The sequence below is a fragment of the Phalangium opilio genome, unplaced genomic scaffold (genome assembly GCF_054372755.1).
Source record: "Phalangium opilio isolate 3A_F unplaced genomic scaffold, DU_Popi_V2 ptg000115l_1, whole genome shotgun sequence".
In the NCBI taxonomy this organism is placed as follows: Eukaryota; Metazoa; Arthropoda; class Arachnida; order Opiliones; family Phalangiidae; genus Phalangium; species Phalangium opilio.
In genome coordinates this window covers 487,888-502,208 of record NW_028324210.1, presented here as the reverse complement: position 1 = coordinate 502,208, position 14,321 = coordinate 487,888, and the positions used below count along the sequence as shown (strand labels likewise).

Here is a 14,321-nt window from a genome sequence, read left to right as displayed (position 1 = left end):
CGACATCTGAATAAATTGGCTTGCCGCTTACAGTAGTTCTCAAAGTCGCCGCTATGGGTAGGTGGCGCTGATCAGGAATAAGCTACGCTAATTACTGTAACTTAACATCGATCTTATTTGTCCGTCTAAACTATAGCGACATCAAGGAGAAGGGAGACAAACTTAAGAGGGAATAAGGGACCCCTGGTCCTCAGGTGGTGACTAACCCCACGGAGCTGTATTGTAGAAGGAGTAGAGACTCGTAGCTTCCCCTCTATCAAAAAAAAGCTAGACCTTATTTGTCCATAAAAAGGGGGTATGAATTTTGACCCTCCCTCCAAACCTAGGCGAGCCAATGTAAACAATAAAGATGGCCGCGAGCTACGAACGTTCAGGAGGGTTAAACCTCGGTCTTTGTGTATCGACTTCCGAGTGACGGGACGGGAGTTTCTCAACGGTTTGCAAATCTTATTTAAATTTTTATTTTTACTATTATTTCTATTTATATTAATTATAATATGGAAAATATTCAAAGAATTAAGCCGGGAAAGAAGAAAACGGACGCCTTCTTTAAAACACGTGACGTCAGAGATTGTTTACATTGGCTCGGTATGCGCGAAAATTGTGCGCGGAGCACTAGTACGCTTATGTCTAGGCCCTAGAGGCCTAGTCTCTACTCCTTCTACAATACACATCCGTGCTAACCCCAAATCCACCATCCCTCACCACCTGTACAAACCTCAAATACCGACAAATCCCATCCTTACTCAGGACCCAAGGGACCCAATATGGCTCCTCCCCTTCCCCCCAAAATGTTGGCAAACTTTAATTTAATTTAAAGAGTGGAAGGATTGTGAAGGAATGCATCTGATTGGCTAAGCGGAGGCATGGCGTTTAATTTTCACCCCCTCTGCCCACTCCCTATTGAAACCATTAAAAAAAAATAACAACCAAGGATTAATATAGTTTTAGAGTTGCCCATCCCAGTTTCGAGAAAACCATTAAAAAAAAATAACAACCAAGGATTAATATAGTTTTAGAGTTGCCCATCCCAGTTTCGAGAAAACCATTAAAAAAAAAATAACAACCAAGGATTAATATAGTTTTAGAGTTGCCCATCCCAGCTTCGAGAAAACCCTTAAAAAAACAACAACCAAGGATTAATATAGTTTTAAAGTTGCCCATCCCAGTTTCAAGAAAACCCTTATCTATCTTAATCTTAATATAAATAATAATGAGACTGGAGTTTTTTTTATTGAATTATTTTTAATTTTATAATTAATTATCAAAATCCATAGTTAATTATTATTTAAATTAATTTATTTGACGTTTTTCATTTGCCAAAGTCCATCATTCAAATAATGAATGTTCTCTACTCCAATTCCTTTGTTAATTTTTGCTCTAAAATAATTCAAAATTAATTAATTAATTGCAATTAATTATTTTTGAATTAGAAACAATTAATTTACATATCACTCGAAGACATGGCCATTTTACCAACAGCCAAGGCGTGTTGTTTTCCTTCCGCCATCACAGCCTTATTAATGGTTTAAGTTAAGAGATATTTAACTTGTTAATTAATTAATTAATTAATTAATTATAGTTAAACTGGTAATTAAAATTAAGGATACGACAATCGTGTCTTTGGGGACATCGCTCATTTTAGCTCCTGGGGAAGTCAAACCGGGACACATGATGTTGGCCCCGCTCAGGACGAACCTGATGGCTCCTTTGTCCACTTGTTGCCACGGACAAATGAAGGGATCTGATGATAATTGTTGTTTGTTACCTTAATTATTACTGGTAATTATTATTAATTACCAATTACATTTGTGTAATAATCTCAAGGAGGGAATATACAATCCTTCTCTATGACGGAAAAATAGTAATTCTCCGTTAGGTCCTACGAGAACCTCAACGTGATCGTGGCTATAACAAGTTTAAGCAATATTATTGAATTATTTACGGCAATTAGTTGTTAATTATTAATTTTTTAAGTTTAAGCGATGTTATAGAGATAGTTACGGCAATTAGTTAATTATTTAATTACCATTTAACGACGCGTAATGTTTCTTTCTTGGGAAATATTTGTGATATGTAATCTTCAATGTAAGGAAATTGCTCGACTAGTTTTGTCTTGATACCTTTTTGAACGGATGATTTCAATTGGGTCACGCCCGAAATGCTGTCCTTTTCATCGAACCTAAAATTAATTCAAATTAAATTTAATTATTACGACATCGTTTCGTGATCATTTTAATTAATAATATTTATTTCATTCGTAATTAAGCCTTGGTCAAAAATGAATTTTATTATTTTATCGGCAATTTTTAATTAATTTTGGCCATTTTTGAACCGTCTTTCACTTACTTTTTAAACATAGTATAATTGGAATTAATTTAACTTTAATTCTAGTTAATTTCTATTGAAATCGATGCCTAATATAATAATTTAACAATATTTAAAATAAACAACGTGAAGAATCTGGATTCTGTATCTTGAATCGATTTTTGTTAAAAGTTTCGCCGTAAGAGGCCGGTAGCTCCTAGGCTCTAATCATTACTAGTTTTCTACTACCATAGTCTATACTCCTTGCTCGCGTGATCGAGTTGTCCGTGTCCATTGAAAGTGAAAGTTCATGGACGTTTTTCTCCTATTTCTCTAACTCCCATATGAGAAGTATTCAAATTGCATTTCAACCCGTTATTCGTCTTACAAATTTGGTATTTTTAATCATATTCTATTTGTAATTATTTAAATTAAACGAATCATCCCTTGGTATAGCAGTGCATTTTGAAAGTAAAATTTAACATTTGTTATTAAAATATTAAGCCTTTGTTCGGTAATTTAAATGGCGCGCGTTAACATAGATGGCGATAGAAAATGGCACTTTTTTTTCCCGCCATCCCCATCCAACCGTCAAATTTTTTTTTGCACGGTGAACTGCGTGATGACAAGGTCTCGGTCAAGTTCAAGCGCGGTTATTGCCCTACTTTTTACCGCTCTCCGGAATAAATCGTTTCCGAGTCGTTTTGATTACGACAAATTTCTTTAAATATTCAACGTAAGTTTATAATAATTTAAATTACGGTTTTCGACAAAATTTTAAAGAATCTTACGTCATTAGGCCTACAATTTGACTCTTCTATTTAGACCAGAATATAGGCCTAATATAGCGGTTTTTTTTTAAGGTGATCTTTCTGATTGACGGCTACATATAGCTTTGTCTAAAAGGTCAGACAACGTAAATCGTAAGTGAAGTCTTAACTTTCTTGACCCTATCTAGTTAATGTATCGAGTAGAACTAGAATCTTTGGTAATTGCTTGAATTCCAAGAAGTAATTGCTATAGATAGGCATTCTCTATGAGCGCGTTTAGATGTTTGTACGAGGTAGACCACGCGAGTACTCTGGGTTATACGCGGTCGATGTCCCCATGCACCAGAATCAAGACTGCTTTCATCTGCGCCCCCACCCACCCCTCTCTACCTTCTCTCTCTCTCTCCACTTTATCTCTATTCTCTTCCGGTTCGCTCCGTTGTTGGCCCTGGGCGGTGGGCCATTTGCTATATCTAACGTCCCGTCCCCTCTCCCCATAATTGTATGTAGAGTCCAAATTAAGTTCGGCGGCTCATACGATTCCCATCCACTGTGTTCTCTTTGTCGCCAGTTGACCCCTCTTGACTTCCTCAACCTTAAAAATATTTAATTTCTTTTTAAATTATTTTAGAACTTGATTTTCTCGGTCCCTGTTTCACTGATTAGGCCCGGGGTTTTAGAATTAGGCGTAATAGACAATGAATAGCGCGCGCTTAAGGGGTTAAAGAAATTTACTCCCCCCCCCCTGTTTCTTAACTTTAACCATAAGTTTATAAGGTATGTTGGCCATAAGTATGACACTACCTATAGTTCGTAATGCTTACCGCGTGAGAGCTAGTTCGAGGGAGAACGACGGAAGCGAGTCAATTGAAGTCCTACACTCGGTGGTGGTTAATTTTGCAGGACTTCCATCTAGGTCCTATTTAGTCCGCATTACTAAGCCCAAATTTGACAGCAGCGCCTCCTCACCAGGCGTCCATCGCTTTGCCTATCTAATCTTTGACCTACCTCATACACTTCGTGACAAACTTATGGCCAACATATATCTTACGAACTTCCGCTTTAACCGCGTCCCCTTCAGGGTTGCCAGTAAATTGTCAGAGAACATCTCAGCTTTGTAACTGAATTCAAATTTTACAAAGTTGTAGCTACGTTGAAAACTAAGGTGTTGTTTATGATTTGAAAAGACAATTTGAAGTCCTTTGGTTTAATTTGGGATATTTCGCAAAATAACTCTAAAATGATCTAAACAAATAAATATATAGAGCGGGGGGGGGTTAATACGCTGCGTCGATTGACGGCGGATATGAAATGGAATATTTTCGCGGAAGTAGAGTTGATGTAGCGACGGCATCCATTTCACCTTTCGGTTTTTATTATTATTATTGGAGAGTGAAGGAATTATCGTACGGCTGCTGCCACCACTGCTGCATGCAAACTACCTCCGTTTCATTTCCTAGTTTTTTTTTATTCATCATCCATAAAAAGATTGTCCTCCCGCTAATATAACGGGATACGGTGGTAACTGGTGTCAAACTAGACGTGCTGGGTGACCTCTAGCTTCGCTCGAGCGTCTCTTACCGACCCCCCTCCCACCCCCACCACCGTTCCATCCATTCTCTCTCTTTAGGTAAATTTATCCATTTCTAACCTACTATGGTATGGTATTCACTCTGGGAGGGGGAGGAGGGAAATAACCATTGTTACTTGACCCTACGCCAAGAGAGATAGCGGTCTCCCCCTAGCTTTGTTTGGCAGTGACTGTTAATTTCGGTCTACGTGGTGGCTTCGATGACTTCCGGCTGCTAGGTCACGGGGCTATCGCCTACCAGATGCCGTAGTCTTTTAGGATTCCCTTTTTTAAGCCTGATGGTTATTTGGGGTGCCGTGATTTAAAGGACAGGGTTCGAAATACCCGTTAAGGGCGCCCACCGTGACCTCCCGGTGTACAAGTTTGAAGTACTTGAAGGCCTGGCAAACTTTCGGAAGTTGATATGGATTAATTTCAAGGGCAATTTCTCAATGTAACAAAACTTGATACAACGCGTTCGGTTCAAACAACTTAAATAACTTGGGTCCAAATAATCTCGGTCCAATTTAATTGGAAAATCAGTCCCAACTTATTTGGTAAAACTTGAGAAAAGGCATATCCCCTTCCCCTATAGGAGTGTTTAAAATATCTTTGAGATCTTCGTGGAGTTGAATGTCCTCTGGAGTACCGAGTGACCCTTTCCGTTAAATTTCACCTAGACCTTCCATTTTTTCTTTCTCTCTCTCTCTCTTTCTTAACGCGTCGATGATTTCTTTCGGTGTATCCCTCCCCCTGACTGTACTACTTTCCCTTCCCCCCTCTCGAAGAATCTTTCTAGAAATTCCATTCCCCCGCGCGCGGGCTGGCTTCTTGGAAGATGTTTCCGAATATTATAGCAGAGACGAGGAGAGTTAGTTCGCGGCGGCGGCTTCGGCTATAGTTGCGCCATGTTGGGGGGGGGGAGGGAGAGAGCGCTTAGGAAGCGTGCCCGCTATCTTCCGGGAATTTCCGTCAACACCAATGACCTACTTCCGCTACCACTATTATATCTATAACTGTATATTTTAGAAAAAGGTAAAAAAATTCCTTTTTCAAGGTTCTCAAAGAGAATCGCGCGGCGGTTGCCCCAGAGTGCGATGAACTCCAATCGCGACTATCATTTTTTTTGCCCATTATACGCCAATTCCTCAAAATTGATCATAATGTGGTAGTTGGCGATTGATAAAATTCAGGGTTCATTAGAATTTTTAGTAAAATTCAGGCAAATCAGGGAAATTTGCGTCAAACAGGGACCGAGTAATTAAGCAAAACGTAAACAAACAAACCCCATCCATGGGAATAGCATTGGACTATACTTTGCAGGCTCGTAACTCTGGTTCTACTAGAGATACGGGGATGTCCTTTGAGTATGTTATAGTCCAATTTGTCCCCCATCCAACCATACTAAAAACGTAGGGCTACGACAAACAGGGGCCGAGTAATTAAGCAAAGCGTAAACAAACAACCCCTCCATAGGAATAGCATTAGACTATACTTTGCAGGCTCGTAACTCTGGTTCTACTAGAGATACGGGGATGTCCTTTGAGTATGTTATAGTCCAATTTGTCCCCCATCCAACCATACTAAAAACTTAGGGCTACGACAAACAGGGGCCGAGATATTAAGCAAAATGTTCGTCAACTTTTGTATCGTCTCACTTATTGTTATTATGTTACTTATAATTTTTACACTTAACTTTGGAGGCTCATAACTCTTGTTCTACTAGAGCTGCGGGGATCTCCTTTGGATATGTTATAGTCCTCTTTGCTCCCCATACAAGGATACTTTAAACTTGAGGCTACCTCAATATCTTCGTCAACTTATTTTTTGTCTCACTTATTGTTATTCGGTTACTTTTGATTTATAAAAATAAACTTTGGAGGCCTATAACTCTGTTTCTACTAGAGATAGGGGGATGTCCTTTGAGTATGTTATAGTCCTATTTGTCCCTCATCTAACCATACTAAAAACGTAGGGCTACGACAAACAGGGGGCGAGTAATTAAGCAAAACGTAAACAAACAACCCCCCTCCATAGCAATAGCATTAGACTATACTTTGCAGGCTCGTAACTTTGGTTCTACTAGAATTGTTCGTACGAATACCATAAATATACACCACTGTTTTAGGGACCGATCAATGTTGCGAACCCCACGCGTGTTCCGGTACCGCATTGTCCACTCTGTTTTTGACCAAAGAACGCGGCGCACTTTTATTTATTTATGGCAGACTTAACGGAAACACTCTGTACAAGAATAAATAATTTCTTTGTAATCGGCTAGGCAATCGGAGAATTAACAATCAAAAGTCCTTAAAAATACTAAGCGAATTATATTTAGCGCTAAATATAATATTACATATTCTGATATTATTGTAAACGAGGGGCTAATCACTTTGAGTGAATATTTACCACCTCGTGTTTGGCATTGAAAATGACGGCTTCTCTGTTGATAATAATTGAAGGTTACTGCCGGTCGTTGTTCCGGTTACCCAGTCCATGCGTGTACAAAAACAACTCCCCTCTCGCCCCCCCCCCCAATGCCTTCTTGGAGAAAAAAAATCATTCTCCATTTTTTTTTCTTCTTGGAGTAATTTCTTTGAAGGAAATGTTTGATGGCGTAACAAACGCCGAGCTCTTCCGGATTCTTCCAACCGCCACCGCCAAGGAGAGGAAGAATAATCGAGTTCCTTTCCTTGGCGAGAGAGAGAGAGACGCGATGCGATGCAAGAGGCATTTCATATCCCCCCCCCCATCTCGTCCCTCTCAGGTATTTTCTCTCTCTACGTTATAAGTTAGAGACTCGACTGAAAGAATACGCCAGTTCAGGTTACGTCATCGGCTGCTAATAAGAGACAAAATGAACTATTTAATGTTCCGTTTCGTTACGAGGTGCGTGGCATTCGATACCACAAATAATCTGTACACCATTATAGACGATTGACGCTGTAGTTCCCACAACCTGGAAAAATCAGGGAAATAAATAGTTGACAAAAACCTCAGGGAAATTTCGAATTTTTAGTAAAATTCAGGGAAATCAGGGAAATTTGCGTCAAACAGGGCCGAGTAATTAAAGTGTTAGTGACATAATTTTTGTCACCCACAAACTTAAAATGCTAAAAAAATCCTTGAAAAATCTAGTTTATTATGATATGTTTACTTTTGTATTTGGTTTCGTAGAAATTTGTAAAATTGCAATCAAAGTTTAGTGTTTGGAAAAGGCCTAGTTAAAATTTTGTTTCGCTTAATGACGTAGTAAGGAGAAACTTTCACTCTAGATGTCGTTCACGTGACGCCTATAATCACTCTAGATGTCGTTCACGTGACGCCTATAAGTGTCTCAGTCTAAGTGTTAAGCCTATTTTATTCATATTCGCGCGGCATTAGTAGACTCGGGAGTCTCGGGCGCGCGCGTTTGGCTTTTCCGCGAGATGCCGTGAGTGACGTAGCAAGGAGAAAACCCGCCAAAAATCTTCTCCGCAAATTTGCTTTTGCCCCCCAAATTTCAAGTTTTCAAAGTGTTTTTTCTGTGTTTTCCTTCATATTTAAATATTAATCAAGCATATTTTTGGAATCAGAAGAGTTTAATCTCTCAAAAAAGTAAGGTTTTCTTTAGATTTGAGATAATTTTTAAATCACGTCGCTATTCCTTTAAGCAAAACGTAAACAACTTTGGAGGCTCGTAACTCTGGTTGTATTAGAGATACGGGGATGTCCTTTGAGTATGTTATAGTCCAATTTATCCCCTCCACTCCTCCGTTAAAATTTGCTCCATAGGATACTCCTTATTATATGGGAAAAACCTGGAAATCTCAAGGAAATTTATTTCCAAAAGTTGTATGAACCCTGTTAATTATCTTAGCATTGAGTGTCCAGTTTCTTATTTAAATTTGAGGGGTCATCCGTAAAACCCTCGAATCGTATTGAAAATTTCAATGTTTCTGGGCCAATGCGGAGATTGCAGGTGTGTTTTGAACAAATCCCTGGAAAGGATCAGATCTTTTTAAAGCTCGAGGGGTTGTAACACTCGCGCGTACTTGACTATGTCCGTGGGGGAAGAGAGACTAAACTCTCATCTGTCGGCTATGGGGGAGAGGGGGATGGGGGCTGGTCCTTTGCACAGAAACCCGGAAGTAAACGTACGACTGACCCGCTATCCTGCAGCCACCCTCCCTCTTGTAAAGTTGACCTCCAATTCAGTATCTCCGAAAATTTAAAGGAGAGAGATAGAGGGAAAAAAAAAGAAATGATATTGAAATTGAATTTCAAACTCTCCAATTTGAAACCGTCTTAACCGACCTTCGCAATTTTATCTGCAATAAGGAGTTGGGGAAAAATACCATAAAGTTAATCCCGGCCTTATATCCTGTTGTTTTTTTGGCCATCTGCTTGTTTTAACCTTTGACCCTTTGGAGTCTGTAAAATCTTATTTCGGTGACGTTCTTTCAATATTTGGTTAAAATATGGCTGAATTGCAACTTCACTCGACTAGCTTTGACTGTATGTTTCTCATATGTAAAATATATATTTCATTGTCTTTTGTAAAATATGGGCCTGTGTAATTTAACTTTTCCCCCTTTTCTTAATATACTTTTTAAATCCTCTCTCTGTGTGTGTTGCGGAGAATTCTGGGAAGTTTATATTTTTTTACCATGGGTAGAACAGTGTGTTTATGGGGCTGGTACCATTTGGTACCAGGCCGCCCCGCTGCTGTAAATATACCGTTACCTTTCCCCGGCGAAGCGGATTTGCCCGGGGCCAATCTCTCTCTCTCTCTCTCTCTCTCTCTCTCTCTCTCTCTCTCTCTCTCTCTCTCTCTCTCTCTCTCTCTCTCTCTCTCTCTCTCTCTCTCTCTCTCTCTCTCTCTCTCTCTCTCTCTCTCTTCATCTGCATGACGCGATCGAGAAACCGTATAGAAAAGAAGACATAGTTCCGGTCTCGAAGATGTTAGAATTACGCAAGGCGCTTACCCCATATAACTCTCCCCCAACAACCACGACGCGCAAAAAGAAATCAAAACTGGTTTCCTTCACCTAGACTCCGAAAGCAACCTCTAAATATATGCGAAACAAAACTCAACTGCAATCGCGGCATTCTCGATGGCTTTAACTCGATTTTTAGGGTGTTTCTGACAAGTCTGACATAAGTTCTTATAGGGTGAACTTAGTTGAAAGTGTTAATCGACATTTTCTAGACTTTTAAGATAATCGGTACGAAAATGCTTTCGTTTTGGGTTTGAAAAGTGAGGTCGTTGAACGCGCTTGCAATAATATTATCAGGAAACGTATATAGCGAGTCGCGACCAATATCTAAGTAACTATATTATAAGATGATTGCTAATTGCGTTGACGTATCCAATGGCCAGGCACAATACCCCTTTTTGTCCCTTATATACTGTAGAGTTAGTTTCTCGTATTGGTGCACGGTTCTTCAAGGGCGCTCGATCGCTCTCTCGACTGCATTCGTCCCGCGACCGTTTCTAATAGACACTTCCGTTTTTATACTTCCTATCGCTTCCTCGATATAAGAAAATTCGTTCCGGATTCTCTATATCGAGTTAGTTAGTTTTCCCGACCAACTGTTGACCCCTGACCTTCACACTTCAAAGCTAAAAAATAAATATCGCGGCGCTAGCTGCTGTGTGCATGGGTTAGTTGAAAAGTGACCTCAAGACACTGATTATTTTTTTAAGCGAAGGAGCTGCGTGGCGTTTGCTGATTTTGCAACGGTTTCGCCCAGGCATTAATTTAGAAGGGGGGCATTCTGTTGCAATTTCCAGCCCTTTATTGAGCGCCATTTTGTAAGATGGTGATTGGAGGGCGCGTGTTGAACCTCCGTGTTAAGTCGGGACTCTAACTTAAACGTGTCTATCTAAGTATAGATTTTCTGTTAATTATCGCTGAACACTGTTAGTTATCATTTAGTTATCGTATATTGTAATTCGTTTTGCAAATATATATTATTTGACCTTTTCACCTTTAACTCTAAGATAGGGGATTCACTTTTTGGTGAAAAGTTCATCGGCGGACGATGGCCCAAAGATCACCCCTCTCAACTTTCCCCGCGTTGTCCCATTGTCACCCGGTCCCGAGAAAGGATCCCCAAAAAATAGAAACGGTCCTCCCCGACTACTTACAAGATATTCTTTCTCTGGTCCTATAAAAAAGTTAAGATTTACGGCGGTGGCTCGGGGTACTTGGCTGCTTGCTGGGGTTTAAGCCCCCGTGCATGGTGTTGAGCCACCGAGCGAGGGAGTATTTATTTTCTATATTCGGGGGTAACGTCCCCGCATCACCCCGTGCACCCCGTATACCGGTAGTCGTAAAATTTTAGGCACTTTTTTATTAAAAGAAAAATATATCTATCTATATACGCCAGTTGACCTTTTTTGTTTGCATACCGTTGCGCGTAACGAGGGTCAAATATCAGCGACAAGGTCATTGCCGCCACGAATCCCCTCGCATCTAACCCAAAGGGCAATAAATTTAAGGACCAAGTTATACATTTATTTTTCGACTCGAAATCTCAATTTGTTGATTTTATTCAAGGTTGGGTCCGCGAACCCGTATTATATAAGATAATCAGAAATCAATTAGTCGCTATGAATTTCGTTTAAAATGGCGGCCATGGTTCATACAAACCTGGAAAACAGGGAAAACCTGGAAAAACCTCAGGGAAAATTCAGGGAAATTAAGAATTTTTAGTAAAATTCAGGGAAATCAGGGAAATTTGCGTCAAACAGGGGCCGAGTAATTAAGCAAATTGTTCATTAACATCCATAGGATTAACATTACACCCAACTTTGGAGGCTCATAACTCTGGTTCTACAAGATATACGGGGATGTCCTTTGATTATGTAATAGTCCTATTTGCCCCCATAGGATGGGGAAAAACCTGGAAAACTCAGGGAAATTTGTTTTCCAAAAGTTGTATGAACCCTGGCCGCGAAAAAGTGGAAAATTAGCGAAAGTTGTAGGTACATAGCGACAGTTTTTTTTTTCAAAAACGCAAAGTTCAATGCCTCTTAACTTTATTTTCGTGTTTCTAATTTTCTCGGTGTAGGCGCGAAAAGAACTATGGGATACCCTTCTCCCCCCCTCCTCCCTCACCACCTTCCCTTAAAACTAGACACGAACTATCTCGAGGGGGCAGACACGTGACTCGAATATTCTCAAAATTCAAATGAACTCCCTGAGATACGAGTAAGATATTGGTCCCCTCGAAACGTCAACCCTCGTGCACGATTCTCTCTTTTCCAAAATTAACAAGGCATAGAATATTACAAACACATACTGTATTTCTCTCTCTCTCTCCCTCTCTCTCTCTCTTGGCGTCTGAGACTGAGAGTTAAAGAGTAAAGAGAATAACTTTCAGGGGCGCGTGTCTCCCATCGGAGCTAGGAGAGTTGGTTGGCTGGGACCTTTTGGTTCAACTAGAAACCATCTGTTCTTTCGCGCCTTTTCACTTCCTGGGGTCAAAGGGACATTCCCCAAGAAGCTTTCTACCAAATTTTGGAAGTATATGCCTAGTTGTTTTATAATTCCGCGACATCTTTGACCATCCTTTAGACGTTGGCGTGTCTTGGAGCCCATCGTGGTCTTACGGTGCCCTTAATTTCTAACTGGGGGTCAATCATCTTTGGCAATTACTTACTGGCATTGGCGTCGGTTACTTCAATTCGTCCCCTCTGAAAGTGACTTCGTATGTTTGAAAGTTTAAAATTTTGAAAGGAAACGTATCTCGAGTGTCATACTCTCGAGATAAAATATTGTTTGGAGGGGAAAGGTCAGGGGGGTCAATCCTGAGCGGGTTTGTTGACCCGTTGAGTGTTTACGAGTTTGACGATATCACGCTACAAACACTTTTACAATAGCCAACCCCCTTTCCCCCCTTCCCCCGGGGTACTGATCAATCGGGACCCGTCTTCCTTAAACGAACATTATCGGAAGGCTCGAGCCCCCATTCACCCACGCACCGGAAATAGACATCGGAAATAAATAAATCACGAGTCTAAAGATGCTAAATACTTCGGCTTCGAACTATCGAGGAAGGATGGCGATTCTGATCAATTCTTATTTCTGATGTCTATGAGTGCCTTATGGGTGGCGTGGGTACGTCCAAGGTGTCGACAGGGTGGTGAGAATGACCTCCGACCTCGTTCCGACGAATTACAATCTTTACAAGAAGGCTTATGGGTGTAAATTGTACTAGCTCTTTCATCGGTGGGTCCGGCATACAGCTAGTGCCCCCTCGGCTCTCTCTTTTTGTATTGATGGGGGTATGGGGTATAGCACCCTTTGACTTTTTGACTGCATCGGGCGATGACCGTGCTTGGACGCATTGTCATCGCCTTGTAAAGGAAGCCAAAAGATTTATCTATTTTTGGACGAAATATTGCAGAATCTCGTTTTCCATAAACGCATGCAGACAACTGCTGCAACGCCAAGCCAGCTGTTTAATATTTACTGCCAAATAAATGACTTTTTTGACTCTTATTCTATGATGGCTCCCGTAATTAACGATCAGTTAAACTCAAATTTATCTAGTCCCATCAACTTTCTCCTCGTTTGGAACACCTGCGGTTGAAATAAGGACCAGGCGCCACAAATAGATCGCTTAATCATGTTTCAATTTTGTCACCATTTGGGTCCATTAGCCTTTTAGTCAATAGCATTATTACTCTGAAAAATCCTTTCAATGCACTATAGGTCTATTTGTCCCCTTCCGAACGATACTGAAAACTTAGGGTTACGACAATCGGGGTCCTAGTAATGGTCAGATATACAGATTTATAGCCATACACGTCGAAGAATTTGTTCCTATTCAATTAGGAGCAATATTACCTTATAATTATATCTTCATTTGAATATTTATGCAAATTTATTTCGTAGCCAAGGGGGTTGTTTATTCCGGGGGAGGGTGTTTATGGAAGGAGGGGGGAGGTGATGTTAGACCTAGAGACCTAGATCGTCATGGTCGGTCGCTATAGCATGCATCACTTTGTTATTATTTGCGTTGCCGTATAACAAACCCGAAGCTAGCAGCATTTCAGGAAGAGATGTTTCAGATATTCTTTTTTATTTCAAGGTAGATGGGGGAAGGGGGGAGGGAGGGAGCTTTCCAACAGCGAAACCAGTTTGACGCCTGCATTAATAAGACACTAATAAAGCCGGGGAAAAGGGGGGAGAGATGGTCGTCACGGCCAAGTACTTCAAATTTGGTCTTTTCCGTTTGCGAGAGTTACATTTGCCGGAAGCGAAATTATTTCAAATCCGATTTTTATGTTGTGTTTTGTTTGTTTTTTGTTTTCCCCCCGTTTTATTGAAAGTACGCTTGCCTAAGATGGCACGCTGCGAGGAATGATGGGAAATCACACTGGCAAGCTAACCTATATTAATCTCTTACAATTATTAAATTATTAATTATATAATTAAAATAAATATTATTAGACACGTTTTATTCTAAGATATTTAACTAGCTTTTTCGTTTTGTTTTATTATATCTTAAGGGTTTGCGATACGAGATGCAAGTAGAAGCTTGTGTTAGTGCAATTGCAACTCTACCAAAGTACTTAACCGAAATTAAATGCAAAATGAAGGAAAGATCGAATTGCGTGCCGAGAAATGATCGAAATTTGGTAAAAGTTGCTTGGTTTGGAGAAATTGTAAAACCGCGGA

The 14,321-nt window shown here is 40.2% G+C and overlaps 1 protein-coding gene and 1 long non-coding RNA gene across 2 annotated transcripts in view; both read right to left on the bottom strand.

Annotated features, from left to right (window-relative positions):
* Positions 1-434: 434 nt before the first annotated feature.
* The window catches only part of LOC149623055 (uncharacterized), a 103,638-nt gene continuing 89,751 nt past the window's right edge, over positions 435-14,321 (bottom strand). Inside the window, exon 2 of the long non-coding RNA XR_016374943.1 lies at positions 435-679. This is a non-coding gene — a long non-coding RNA (uncharacterized LOC149623055). The remainder of the gene's footprint in view (positions 680-14,321) is intronic.
* On the bottom strand, positions 1,226-2,506 carry MCTS1 (malignant T-cell-amplified sequence 1 homolog). The gene is made up of 6 exons (XM_089853473.1): positions 2,350-2,506; positions 2,030-2,182; positions 1,808-1,908; positions 1,611-1,744; positions 1,449-1,516; positions 1,226-1,380 (listed from the first exon to the last, which is right to left on the bottom strand). The coding sequence occupies exons 1-6, from the start codon at positions 2,358-2,360 to the stop codon at positions 1,299-1,301; spliced, it is 549 nt and encodes a 182-aa protein (XP_089709599.1). The 5' UTR covers positions 2,361-2,506; the 3' UTR covers positions 1,226-1,298.

Bases quoted from the DNA above. Each gene is read 5' to 3' on its own strand.
- MCTS1 (XM_089853473.1), bottom strand. The intron at 1,909-2,029 runs GTAATTAAATAA...AACTTGTTATAG, and splicing joins ACATTACGCGTCGTTAAATG to CCACGATCACGTTGAGGTTC. The intron at 1,381-1,448 runs GTAAATTAATTG...GAATTATTTTAG, and splicing joins GCCATGTCTTCGAGTGATAT to AGCAAAAATTAACAAAGGAA.